The sequence below is a fragment of the Sciurus vulgaris genome (assembly GCF_902686455.1).
Source record: "Sciurus vulgaris genome assembly, chromosome: 9".
Lineage (NCBI taxonomy): Eukaryota > Metazoa > Chordata > Mammalia > Rodentia > Sciuridae > Sciurus > Sciurus vulgaris.
In genome coordinates, this window is record NC_136469.1 from 79,150,119 (window position 1) to 79,164,518 (window position 14,400).

The 14,400-nt window shown below is 34.4% G+C and overlaps 1 protein-coding gene across 3 annotated transcripts in view; it reads left to right on the plus strand.

Moving 5' to 3' along the window:
* The window catches only part of PRKG2 (protein kinase cGMP-dependent 2), a 112,257-nt gene that overhangs the window by 40,101 nt on the left and 57,756 nt on the right, over positions 1–14,400 (plus strand). For all 3 annotated transcript variants that reach the window (XM_079153460.1, XM_079153461.1, XM_079153459.1), the window contains exons 3-6: positions 3,132–3,298; positions 6,211–6,324; positions 7,680–7,785; positions 11,348–11,411. In XM_079153460.1, coding sequence (XP_079009586.1) covers positions 3,132–3,298; positions 6,211–6,324; positions 7,680–7,785; positions 11,348–11,411 — 451 coding nt within the window. The remainder of the gene's footprint in view (positions 1–3,131; positions 3,299–6,210; positions 6,325–7,679; positions 7,786–11,347; positions 11,412–14,400) is intronic.

Consider the following 14,400-nt stretch of genomic DNA (forward strand, 5'->3'; position numbering starts at 1 on the left):
AGTGGGGCACTTCGAAGATATTCTCCTGTCTTTTGGCTTCCATTATTTCTGTTGAAGAGTAAATGTATTGTTGGACATTTGAAGGCCGTGTGTCTCTTCATTTCTTGATGCTTTTTTGAGTTTTCTCTTTGTATTTTGTTTTTAGCAATTTGACTATGGTGGGCTAAATATGATTTTAATTGTATTTATTTCTTTGCAGTTTATAGTACATTTTGTCTGTGGTTTGATGTCTTTCCTCTGCTTTAAAGAAATTCTAGAATATGATCCCTTACTATATTGTTTCATCCCAATTATTTTCCTACTGTCAGGGGCCCAGATTACGTATGTTTGTTTACTTTGTTGTGCCACCTATGGTCTCTTATTTTGGGGGGGGTGCTTTATTTCCATGCTATATTCTCTTCAGTCCTCCATATAGTTATATTATGCCTGTACATATTTAGTTTCTAATTCTTTCTACCTTTATCTTATTAGATTTTAAACCCATCTATTGAGTTCTAAGCACCAGATACTAAATTTTTCAGTTTTAGAATTTCCACTTGATCTTTTAAAAAGACTCATGTTTCCTGCTGACATTCTCTATTTTGTCCTTGATTTTCTTAAACATGTTGGTTATAGTTATATTGAAATTTGTTCCTAACAAGTACAATTATCTTACCTACTACCGATCTAATTCTACTATTGTTTGTTCTCCTGATCTTTAGACATTGGGTCTTTTGGTCTGCTTAGTAATTTCTGGTGTCATATCAGATATTCCCAGGGAAGAACCATAGAGAAAAGTTGAGTGTCTAGATTTTGAGAACTTCTTGAAGAAAAGATTTACCTTTACTTGGCAATTAGGCTGGGGAAAATTATTTTAACCAAAATAGTGGGTTGTTTGTTTGGGAGCTGGTTTTCAGTTTGGTACCCACCAGACTGTTTTGTTAGTCTACTTTGGCTAGTCCTTACCCCTAGGTTACAGCCGTTCATTGTCTCACCTATAATCATATATGTTTTTATCAGGTTCATCATGTGGCTCAAATGCCAGCTTTTGTTTGGTTTAGGGGGATAAGAAACTAAGTCAAATTAGAGGAGAAGATATGCTGCAAGCCTTCTGGTAAAGCTGGCAGGCTTAGAAGACTGTGAGGATACCAGCCTACTATATAAAGGATTTGTTTTGGGTACCAAGTATTAGATAGGTAAAGTGGAGCCATGTTTGGGGAAATGGTGAATACTAGATTATGGGATATTGATTTTCTCCTATGGACAAATGGGTATTTCGGTACTTCCATGAACTATTAACAGAAGTTAAGCAAAATGAAGAAATAAAAAAGACACTAAAGTTTAGAAAATATTGTTTTAAGCATATTTGTTTACTGATGGACTTGAGTTTTTTAAATGTGCCTTGTTTCTAAACTGCTTAAACTCAGCACCCTTTCCAATATGAAGCAGTATTTCTTGGGACATACTTTGGGAAATTGGAATGTGTGGGCATCAAGGAAATATATGACTGGAATATCATACTATGATGAAAAGTCCACAGAAGCATGGGCTTTTTATTTTTTGGTATTATTCACCACTCTACCACTTACACCAACAAGATGATCTAGCAAAGGTATGCACTTAGTATTTTTTAATTGAATGAATTGCTGCTTTAATGGATAAAGGAAGAATGAAACTAGGGTGAAATGAGAATGGAATTTTTGATCATTTTTTTTCCCTAGGAAGATGGGTCTGATGATATGGTATAAGAGGAACTGTAAGGAAAAGAGGGTAGAAACTGAAATCCCCAAAAGAGGTGTTGAAGTTGTCCAGATCTGGGATTTGGTTTTGGACTCTGGGGCATCTTTGAAGATGAAAAATGAAATAGAGACTAATGATACTTTGTTAAGGGAATCAGTGACATTTGTTGGTTCTTTAGATGAAAAGGAAAAGAAGTTCTCGAGGTCCTCAATGAGCTTGGATGGCTCTGAAGACCATGGGGTCACTGTGGGTAAGAAGGATGTCCTATGGATGAGACCTCTTCCTGTTTCCTGCACTTAGCCAAATGGTCTGCTGGTGGGGTTCTGAAGGCAGTGACTCATGCCATGGTCTTACCTTGTGATTGAGAACTCAGAAAAAGCTCACTAGTTTTCAAACAGTAAATCTAGTGTTCAAAGCATTTGGATGAAAAATACAGAAAAAAAACTGTTTTGGAAAAAAAAAACTGTTTTAGAAAATCATAGAGATAATAAATACATTGTGCAAAGATTCTGACAGTTCTAAAGCATTTTTTCTTCCAGTTCAATAATTTTGTGATATCTGCAAATACATTATTTGTGGGTTAAAACATTCCAAACTTACAGTAATTGCTATATTATGGTACATTTTTTTTCCTTGGATAGAAAGAAGAGTGTTCTAGAATTATCAGCAAGTAAGACTTGGATTTGGAGAATGAATAGGGTGTGACATTGCAAGTGTAGATTACTCAGTCTACTGAGAATCTACTCAGTCTAGATTACTTAGAGTGGAACCTAAGGAAATGAACTTTCATCAATACCCTCTATGTCTGATGAAACCTAAGGCGCTGTAAGGGAGCCAACTCTCCTCCTCAGAAGAGGCTTCATCACAGACTTAGTTTGAAAGCATTGAGGAATAAGTTGATTCTTACCTCTTAGTTTACTTCTCTATAACAAAGGAATAGCATTTACCTCCTAGGATAGTGGTGAGGATTAAATAAGATATAAATAAAGCTCTACGCATGTATGCATACATCAGTGAATGAATATTTGTTATAGTCCCTTGAATACATGTTTTCATCTTCACCAGATTTGCTTTTCATCTGAAAATTGTGTGATCATTAGTAGAGTTATTGAGAGACACCACATGTGTGGCAATAGAACTAAGAATAATGTTAAAATTGATGTGATAATAACTACTGGAAAATGTTGAAAAATTTTTACAAGTTTTACATGTAAGGTATGGTAATTGTAAGGATGAGGTATTTGGTGGGGCTAAAATTGTTTTTTTTTTTTTTTTACAAGAAAAGTTTTAAGTATGTTGGTAGCAATATCAAGAGTCAGAATGAATTAAATCTAGATAGTAAAGCTTGGTTTCAATTAATTGGAAGAAAAAAATAATTATTTGTAACTAACAATTCTTTCTCATTACACCAGTGAGAAGAAACTCATTACAGATGCCCTTAATAAAAACCAGTTCCTGAAGAGACTGGATCCTCAGCAGATCAAAGACATGGTGGAATGCATGTATGGAAGAAACTACCAGCAAGGCAGTTACATTATTAAGCAAGGAGAACCGGGAAACCATATATTTGTGCTGGCAGGTGGGTTTTGCAGATTTTTTTTTCAGATAACCTAGAGCAAATGTTTTGCTTATTGTCTTGTGATTTTTTGCAAATATTTATAAAAATATAAAACCAGTTTCTCTATTTGTAAAAATCTAATAGAGTGGGTTCATGAGATGGCAACATTGTTAACATAATCAACATAATGGTGATAGTTAACATTTACTGAATGCTTTCTATATATCTGATGTTCTATTTAACACTCAGTTGGGAGATCTTGTTTTCATTATCTTACCAACCCTATAATGCAAGTTCTGTTATATTTATGTTACTAACAGAGAATATGTCCCAGGAGGTTAAGTAAGTTATCCAAGGCCACACAGCTCATAAGTGTTGAAGGCAAAATGCAAATTTAGGCAATCTGACTTATGAATTCATATTTTTAATTACATGCCACCTGCAAAAAAGTGCTTCCATTCAAAATACAGCTGCTTATGTTTAGTTTTAGATAATTATACCAGGAAAAAATATCATGGTTTTGGAGATGATTTTGGCTATATACCCATGATTTCAAAGGATAATTTAGGTACATTTAACCAACAAACAAATATGTAGAGTGCCTTACAATAACAAGTGGTATTTTGACAACTAATTAAATGAATTCCTTATCTATGATCACTTGAACATGTGTACATGCTGGAAGGTTATATAAGATCTACTAAAAAAATTTTTAAGATATAGAAGCAAGAAATTATCTGAACAGGAATTAGGTTATTGAATGCCTTGCTATATTCTGAATTGCCCCAAGTCTTTGAGCCTAGGAAAGAAAGTTAAATTGGTTTACCCAGATGGTGTGGTAACTTGAGATATGCTGTGATCTATTTTGTGTCGTAGTGTTTGATAATCTAAGTAATTGCCTTTATTCCTATTTCTTGGTGCTTAGATGTAGGACAGAAGTTACCTTTCTAAACAAACTAATAGACATGTATTATTCTATTTATAATGTACAAAAGATTATTTTCCTATACTTTGATTCTATAAACACCCTACTTTTATGACTATTTGTATACTATTTGCCATAAATCTTTATAGGCAACTTTAAAGTCATATGGTCATTCCCAAGTAATAATTCTACCCAACCAGTGCATTATAGCATTAATTTAGCCAGTCTTTATTTTTTAAATTAAATTTTAATTTTTTAATTTTAATAATTTATTTAACCCAGTATATCTAAAATAGTCTTTAGTTTTATAGGGACAGGTGATCCTGAGCAAATTTTCCCTCATGCAACTATTCTCTTGGGCATTTAACATCTGTTTTAGCAACACTAGAGAATTCTGGAAAGAGAAGATAGGTCATTAACTCAACAAATATTTATGGAACCTGCTAGGAAAGCATGGGAAACTCTTGTCAGTCCATCTTGTTCCTTGCCAGTAACTCTGATGAAAAACTTGGAGAGGGAAGAGGTTGAACAGACGTCAGCATCAATGTAGCTATTGAGATCAGGGATATAGCATGCATGGAAATGGAAATTGGATGGTTTCTTATTTGAATTAATTATGCTGTCACCTAAGAAATGATTTTCCTGGTTTAATTATCTGGTTGAGAAAATTAATTTGATAATTAAAAATTCCCCCTTTGTAGAATATAGCATGAATAGCAAATAGTACATCATATTAACTTAGAAATTTGGTATTCCATATAATTCTTCAGCATTACTCAGGCCCCATGAGCCATAACCAATTAGGAAAAAGTCTTGAAATGCATTAAGATCTGTGTTATCAACAGGACAGTATCACTAAGTGACTTTGATAGAACAGAATTAACTGTAATGGGAAATTACTATGCTGCATATCTAATCTTTGGGATTTTGAACCAAAACAAGAGATTTGCTTTTTGTTTTTCTTACTGAATTATAAGTTTTCTTGGTCTCTTTTGTCCACTTTGTTGCTTTGACATCCAAAACAGTTCCTGGCACAATGAAGGTACTCAGATAAGATTTCTTGAATGAAAGGATGGACAGAGATGACCCAGATCTACATAGTGGTAACTTAGGAGAGAGAAATTAATACTTCAAGGGAAGGGGCATTATTCTACTATTCTCCCTTTAAGTATTTGGGTATTTTTGGCTTATGAGTGTGGTTAGATAAGATTTCATGTGAAGAGGAAGGAGATGAGAGCTGCCAGAGCAAAAGAATTGTGAATATCTTAACTCTGCCTCTCCCTTCCTTTCATCTTTGCCTAGGTACAGACAAGTGCCAAGCACTCTTGCTGGTGACTTGCTTTTATGATTAATAGTTATTGCATTTAAACAAATGAGAAGTTAGATAACAGGGAGGACCATGAAGCAACTTGTCCTGGTTAGTAGAGCCAGGACTCAGAGCCAGGCAGTCTGACTCCAGGACCAGTGCTTATCAGGTATGATAAGCATCGTCCTTCTGACACTGTGAACAGCTGATCTGTGTTTTCAAGACACACATGATTTTTGGTCTCCTAATAAGAGAAGTCATTTCATGTACTACAATTTGCATACGGTAGAATGAATTTTAAACAAAACATTTGCCACTCACCACTTCAGGGGAAGAGCTTTGTTAGAGTGGTAGCAATATTAACAATAGCCGATGTAGCATTTGCTACTAGCCATCATTTCATGTTCATTCCCTATGTTAACTTACTTAATTCTCATGACAAATATGTAAAATTATTATTATTATTATTATTATTATCCGCATTATTGATGAGGAACTTCAGGCAGAAAGGGTACCTTTCTCTTTCTCAAGGTAAGTGGCAGAGCTGGTTTGTCTGCACTTTTAACCACTGTATTATAATGAGAATCATAAGATGTCTCACCTGTTTGCTTTTCATACATTCTGGTGGCAGTTGTTTAATTTACAGAATCCAATAATAAATTATCTTTATTATTTGTGTTTTTCTTAAATTCTACTTGATAGAGGGTCGACTAGAGGTGTTCCAAGGAGAGAAATTGCTATCATCCATCCCTATGTGGACCACATTTGGGGAACTAGCTATTTTATACAACTGTACCAGGACTGCCTCTGTGAAAGGTAACAGGAGATGAAATTCTGTCTTTGAATTGTGGCATGGTGTTAAGTCACGTTTACATCTTGGCCCAATCTTTGTCTTCTACTTTTCCCCATTTGCTCTTATTCATAGAAATGCTGTGCCTATAATAGGACTTATATGGAAGCACTTATCTTAAAAATTCAAGCTAAATGAACTTTTATCTCACTTACCTGTAAACACAATTTTAAAATGGCTTTAAACTAAATGATTCCAACATTTTTTAAATTGCCACTTCACCTTTTACTACACAGACATATGTCTCTGGCTCATTCAGAACATTTGCTTTCTAGTTTCCATAAGGTTCTGAGCATATCATAAACCAGAAAAATTAATCACACCAATGAAAAATTTATAAGTCTCACAAAGGATGTGAATTAAAGACATGAAATTTTTCATTAATGACTTTTAGGATTAGTTTAATGGCTTCTCCTAAGGATTCTTATTTTTATTGATTTTATTCATGCAACCTTGGATTTTCTTCAGAATTATTTAGATGTGGTGTTTCTTAGTGTTTGGGGCTGGGTTACATTCTGAGGTATTTAATGAAAATGGAGAGTTGGGCTCCACTCCAGATGTGAAGAAAAATCTCTGGTCATGAGACCCAGGAATTTCTATTTTAGCAAGAATATCAAGGTGATTCTAATTCACTATAAAGTTAGATAAGCAGGGAATTTGGTTCCTGATCTATTTTGTAGACTCTCATCACTCTTATTTTTTTAAATCTTACAATTGTAATTTCTTTTAAATTATTTTTAGAGCTGCTACTTCTACTCTACTTCCTTTTGGGATTTTATGTTTGCCTTTAATGTCTTTCCTATTAAAAATGATTTTGTCTCAAAAACTGTCTCTTGTAACCTCTTTAAAAATTATTCGTATGTATTTCATGTGAATAACTGCAGAGATCCTTAAAATATATAGGCTGTCTTTGGCAACAAGATCTAAACCACATAAAAAGACACACAAAAAGCATACACATACACACAGAAATCCTTAACTTCCTTACCTGCTTATGAATTTTTCACTCTCTAGGTTGACCTCAGGTTGACTGGCCTTCTCTAACATGCATCCTGCTGAGGTAGTATGTAATTGGAAACTGCAAACTCATTTGAATATCATCATAACCAAAACATAATTAGAAAGGAAAATCTTCTGGTACTGAATCATGGTACACTTCAAAGTCAAAGTGATTTATAAAATTAGTATTTATTTTGATGCTTCCTCCCATTAGCATGTTTAAATAATGCATTTGAAATGCAAATTCATTGATTAACATTTTGGAAAGTTTTCTTAATATGATGCTAAACAATGTTTTGTTATTTTCTCCATTTTTCTAAAGCTATTACCAATGTTAAGACATGGGCACTAGATCGGGAGGTTTTCCAGAACATAATGAGGAGGACAGCTCAAGCTAGAGATGAACAGTACAGAAACTTCCTCAGAAGGTAAGAATAACTCATTGGGGGAAAGTGCAGTCAATGATGTAGCAATAGTGTGGAACTGATCATTTTATCACAATATTTATTTTATTATAGTTTCTCCCATTTTCCACATTATTAAACCAAGCAGCAAAAATATTCCCTTGCAATAAATGCCAGCATAAGTAAAAATATTACATTTAGTACCCATTACCTTTGTGTATTGATTTATTTCTCCTGCTCTTTTTTTCCCTTTTATTGATGGAGCCATAGCATATAGTATAGAAAAATGTACAAAAATTCTAAAAAATTCAACTGAGTGTTCACTAGACTTTGAAAGCTGTATGAAATTTGGAAGAGGATGGCAAAAAGATAACCCTTCTAATAATGCTTACTTAGAATATTATTAAAATTAACTTATTTTACTATCCCTGCTTATATGAGACATTCCTTTTTCTGTTCATATAGCCACACTATCTTCCAAATTATCATTGGGAGCAAATTATTTGTGGGAAATTAACTTGCCAAAACTGTTCCCATGCTTATCATGATGACATGGATCCTTGAAACACAGTCATTTTGTGAAATGTTCTGTACCTTGGAGACTTGAATGCATTAATTTATAGAGAAACAAATATCTATGTAATTTTTTAAAGTTCCAAATTAGAGAGTATTTTTGAAAATCTAAGTTCTTTAAACTATTTTTATATCATTTGTGAGAGTTTTGACAGTCTCTGAATCTGTAATACATACTGAAATGAAATGTTACTTACAATAAGTGTTAATAATAATAATGTATTGCATGGTTTCCAAAAATAAATTCTAAGTTCTTCTTAAGTATAGTGATTTCATCTTGTATTATAAACCTGTAAGTCAGTGATTTGGGGACTGTTCAGGGCCTAGCATATTTTGAGAGCTCAATAAATCTTGAAGGAACACATTGTTAATAAGTAGGACATTACAGGTATTAGTTCTCATGTAGAATCATACTGATTGGCCCTTCCAGAGACAGTTATGGCTCCTGGCAGAGGTGCAATAATGACAGGTAGGTGCCTTACCTGATAGCCAGCCAGTGCTTAGTCATCATTTTGTGGGATGTCCCTGAATATAGGTGATCTCCAGTCCAACAACCGAGTGACACAGGTCAGCATTTAAAGCTAATAAGCCACACTAATGCAAGGGCCAATAAAAGATACATAAATAACCAGTATCCAAAGGTTATGTTTGAAATGTCTGAGATAAAACCTGAGCTCTGCACTATATGCAGAGCAGTTAATTCCCCAAGTCCAATATGTTTTGTCTTAGTGGAAGGAGCTTAGACAGTGTACTGAGATACATTCCTTCTTTCTTTCCTTCCTTTTGACATTTAATTCACTCTTCCAACAAATATTTATTTCCAGGCAGTAAACCTTGTAGACTTGATGGTAAATATGATAAACCTGATGCCTGGATGCCTGATGCCATAGATATAAGATTTCCCCTCATATCTATTTCCTTACTATATGCCTAAGATGGTAGTTTTACTAATATTATAGATCCCAGTTTGGACCAGAAGTTAAACTTTCGTACTAAGTATGTGTTAATCAAAGATAAGTTCTGGTTATTCTTTTATCATTTTACCAATAGGAAGATAAACTATCAAAATACATTTTTTTTGTTTCATAATATACCATAAGCTTTTTCTTTTTTCATTTCCATTTTTATTATGAAGTATGTGATATATAAGATATGTGATACATATGTATCTCATGACTGGGTGTATGTATAGAAGAAATGAAATTAGTATGTCAAAAAGACATCTGCACTCCCATGTTCATTGAAGCACCATTCACAGTAGCCAAGAAATAGGTGCCACCTGAATGTCTACCAACCAATATGCAGATAAAGAAAATGTGGTACATGTACCATGCAGCCATCAAAAAAGGATGAAATCCTGTCATTTGTGACAGCATGGGTGGAAATGAGCATAATTATGTTAAGTGAAATAGAAAGGCAAGAACTGCATGATCTCACTCATGTAGAATCTAAGAAAGTTCATCTCATAAAATTGAGAGTAGAATGGTGGTTTCCAGAGGCTAGAGAGGGTAGGAGGAGGGAGGGATGGGGAGAGATGGATCAGTGTGTACTAAGTTAGAAGTAGATGAAGCAAGAAGTTCTGATATGCCATTACATTATAGATTGATTGTACATGAGAATATAATGTGTATTTCAGAAAGCTAAAAGAAAGGATTTTGAACATTTTTATTATAAAGAAATAACAAATTAGATAAATGTTTCTTCAATTTAAACATTGTACAATGTATATACATGTTAAGAAATATTACAAAGTACTCATAAATATGTATAACTTTGTTTTTATATATCAATTAAAATTTAAAATATTATAGCAGAATAAATGTTCATGAAACTATTGCCCAATGTAAGGAATAGGATATTAGCAGTGTCCTTGAATTTGCGTGTCCTTTTTCGCCTGCATCCCCTGTCCTTTGAAAGTAGTCTGCATTTGGAAGTTTAGTGATCATATCCTTGCTTTTTTCAATGTTTTGCCTATGGCTTGAACTTTATGAAAATGGTGTTATTTCTGCAACTGAATTCTTCACTCAGTATTTCTTCTAAGATTGATTGCTCCTATCATAGAGTTTTATTACTTGACTCTAACACTGTGTAAGGTGTCTGTTCTTCACTGCAGTTTTTTTCAGTGTTTTATAATTGTAAAGGATTCCGTTACAAACCTTCTTTTTCATGTGTCTTGTCCTATGCCTCCTGGTGCATGTGTGCAAAAGTCAGTCTAGAGCTGTCTGCCTTTACAAAATCAGATCCAGTTATGCATTTTTGGAGTAGCTTTATTTTTTCCTCTAGGGGGGTCACATTTTAGATTGTAAGAATAATGTATTTTTCTTATAGAAATTAACAGTCCTAAATTAAAATAGGTAAAACAGGAGAGACATTTAAAAGAACAATTGAATCATATTGATCAGTTAATCATACTTACTGAAATTTCTGATATTTCATGTTTTCAGCATTCTACTTCTCTCTATATTATTATCTATATGCCTCTGGCTACTGGCTACCATTGATTTTTAAAAGGACAGCACAGTATGACTAATAATCAAAGGTCATTTCAATGTTAATTCCCACATTCCCCCTGAATTCAGTCTTTACTTAAGCACAAGGATTTAGATGAAAATCTGATCCTCCACTGGAAGCAGAACTCCTCACCCAAACTAACAGAAGTGATATTCAAAGGTGGAGAGGAACACATTTACAAATGTAATTCACTTTCAAAATCAACAATGAATGTCAAATGATTTTTTTCCCTCCATTAGACAGAATGTGATTTTTTCCCCTTTATAGTATCTTACTATTTTCATTTATTTACTTATGAAGTTATACATATTATATAATTTCTAATGTGTATAAAATTTTGTTATTTATGTGTTTTCAGTTATTTGAAGGTTTACTTTGGAAAACTAGAGTGCATTACAATTTTTAAATGAATATAAAATTTTAGAATCTACTTAATGTATATATGTGTATTTATAGTTAAACTCAGAAAATAATTAAGTAAAGATTTCTTTTGATTTTGAAGTGTATCCTTGCTGAAGAATTTACCAGAAGATAAACTCACCAAGATCATCGACTGCTTGGAAGTGGTAAGACATTTAAAGTAAATTTCATTACATTTTCAAATCTAGTTGTGTTATTAGCACTGTGAATGAATAAAAAGGAAAAGACAGCAGATCACTATTCTGTAGAGACCAGAAATATTTTTCTATTGTGAAAACTTAGGCCAACTCATGCTGAAATAAGGGGCTGGGGAAGAGTTAGATTCTTTTGAAATGTATAAAAGGAAATTGGATTTGCATGTGTAAAGTGAAATTTGATTTACATATTTTAATCTTTTTAGTATATTTTATAAAACTAATCTGCCTTACTCAAGAGGCATTTGATTTTTCTGCAATTAACATCACAATCCCTTACAGAATTTTCATAGTAGAAAGGAGTCAGTGAGGCATAATTAGGAAATGGAGCACAGAAAGGGCATGTTGGTGCTTCTGGTGACAAGCCTCTGAATCAGATGATGAAACATTCTATACTTGAACACTCTAGGCCACGAAAATACATTTTAAGAAACTGTACTCAAGAAGCACTTTACCTATATTAATGTCTGGAGAAAAACGACTTTTTGGAATGCATTCAAAAAATCATTTTAGGTATCACCCAGATGGTTGGTTCTAGTCCAAGACTCATCACATCTTTTCGTGAATAATGCTTTAATGAAACATACCTTGGATTCTAATGATATGCATCTTATGAAAACCTCTTCAGATTTCAGAGATTAAAATTCAAAGCAAATAACCTCTCCAACTTTCTTGGGGTCAATTTCATTGAAACTAAAGTGGATTTTATGGAATTTAAAGGAGGTTGGGAATGGTAAAGGAGTCACATCTTATGACTTTAAGCTTTAATAGAGCTGTTCTCAGTGGGAGGAAAATAAAAGAGCCCCGCAAGGCTGATTGTTGACAGATTCATGCCTCTGTCAATCACAATATGCAATGTAAACTAATATCTGTTGAGAAGGGAGTAGGGACCATTTTATCCTTAAGTGTAAGTGACACCAGTAATGTTTCCATTTACAATTCATGGAACCCATCCAGCAGTTTATCTGGGACAGACCATGATGACACAATGCCTGGCCTCGTGTCCCCAGGGGGGTCAGATATGAAGTCATTTTCAAGAAGACTGCTTATCCTGCATCTCTTGGGATTTCCCCAGTGTAATATAAACCAATCACAGATGTTACAAATTAATAATTCATCCCAATTTCTGAGGGTGTTTTTTTTAAAGCTAGAAAGGCCCTATATTTTTTTGGTTAACCAAGGAAATCTGTTTTTGATATAAAACTAATGGAGTAGATTCACCAGAGGGGAATTCCATGCTGACAGCAAATATGAAAATTTAGTATCATTAAAATTAAATGGTAAATTAGACATATTTATAATAGCCACAGGCAATAGTTACAGAACATATAGATGGGGTCTCAAATCCAGTATTAATTAACACACAATTCAAGTTTGATTCTCATCTTTTAAAACACCTTAGAAAAGCTTTACCATATCTCAACATTTGCAGACAGCAGCACATTTTATAAAAGGCTCTTTATTCGTACCTGGCAAACAAATGTGTCTCTGTAATGTGTGAAAATTCTCAGATGCAAAATCTATGAACAAGGGAGTAATGGAATCTCTTTAGCACTAAGAAAAGCACATAACTTACCAGCATACTTTGGACTAATGACCCATCAACATGGTCCTGACAACAATCTACTCCTAACGCACCCAAGTTATGACAGAGTGCTTGCTGAGTTCTAGGACCAGCTGTCCCACGAACTGCCTCCATAATCCTTGAGAAAATAGAATCTGTCATGCTGTTGCAGAGTTGAAAAAGGGAGATTTTTTTTTTTCCCCTGTGTGTATGTGTGTGGGAGGGTGTTGGGTGGACACGGGGGCAGTTATCAGAATTTCCCATCACCGAGCAGTTGGCCTGATGTGTTTAAGATGTAGACTGTTGAACACTGTTGAATTTCGGGACCAAATGGCCCTGATTTTGCAGTGCTCCAATAGTATTTCGGACTAGCTTAAGTCACCCAGATCATTCAGTTCTGGAAGCAGCCGTTACCCTTAAGCTTCTTTCCATGTTCTCATGGGGGAATGAGTGGGAATAATACCAGCATACTCACTGGGGTGTGTTTAGAGTTAACTAGTGAAAATCATAAAGCATGACACAGTTTTGGGATGGAGTTTAATGATTAATGATGATGAAAATCATAGTGTGACTGTACCCCCTGCCATTGTGCAGGACAAGACAGGAGAGGAAGAGATTTCTGCTGCCACTCACGGATTAGTCTAGGAGCATGGGATTGACTGTACTGTCCTGAGTTATGAGCCCCACAAGGAATCATGAGGCTGCCTCTCTATTTGTCTGGTATTTGACCCAGTGGCCCCTGTGCACTGCCACTCTGACACCTTTCACAAAGCCACAGTTTAGTGGGAGTGAGTGGACGTGGAGTAGTCTGGAATGTCCTTGTTCTTCTTTAGACCTGGGGGCCCTTTCAAAGTTAAAACTTATTGAATCAGCAACTTTGATAGGGGCCCTCAAATTCACATTTTTAACTTTTTATGATGAGATTCTTATGCTCACTAAAGTTTGAGAAACACAGGTACGTTTATGAATAGAATATGTGTATTCCACATTCCCCAGTCTGTCTCTTGATTTAGGAATTTTCCATTTTTTATCACTTTTTTTTTTTCAAAATTTAGTCTTTCTTTCGTAAGGTCCCTAATGACGGTTGCATAAGCCAGACGGTTTTCCTCATTTTTAGGATTACATCCAGAGTCATGAGAAAGCTGAGATAATTGTGCATTTTGCCATTTTATGGACTAGTGAGTTAAAGGTGGAACTGCTAGGAGTTATGGAAAGTTCACCGGTTCAAAGTCTGGAGATGAGGGTTTGTGATCCTTCCTCTGTGACTGCCAGCTGTCTATTAATCCTAATGAGCATTAGTGTCCCCTCCTTACAAAACAAGAGGGTTGTGGGCCACATCTCCACGGGCTCTTTCATTGTTTATATTACCAAATTCTA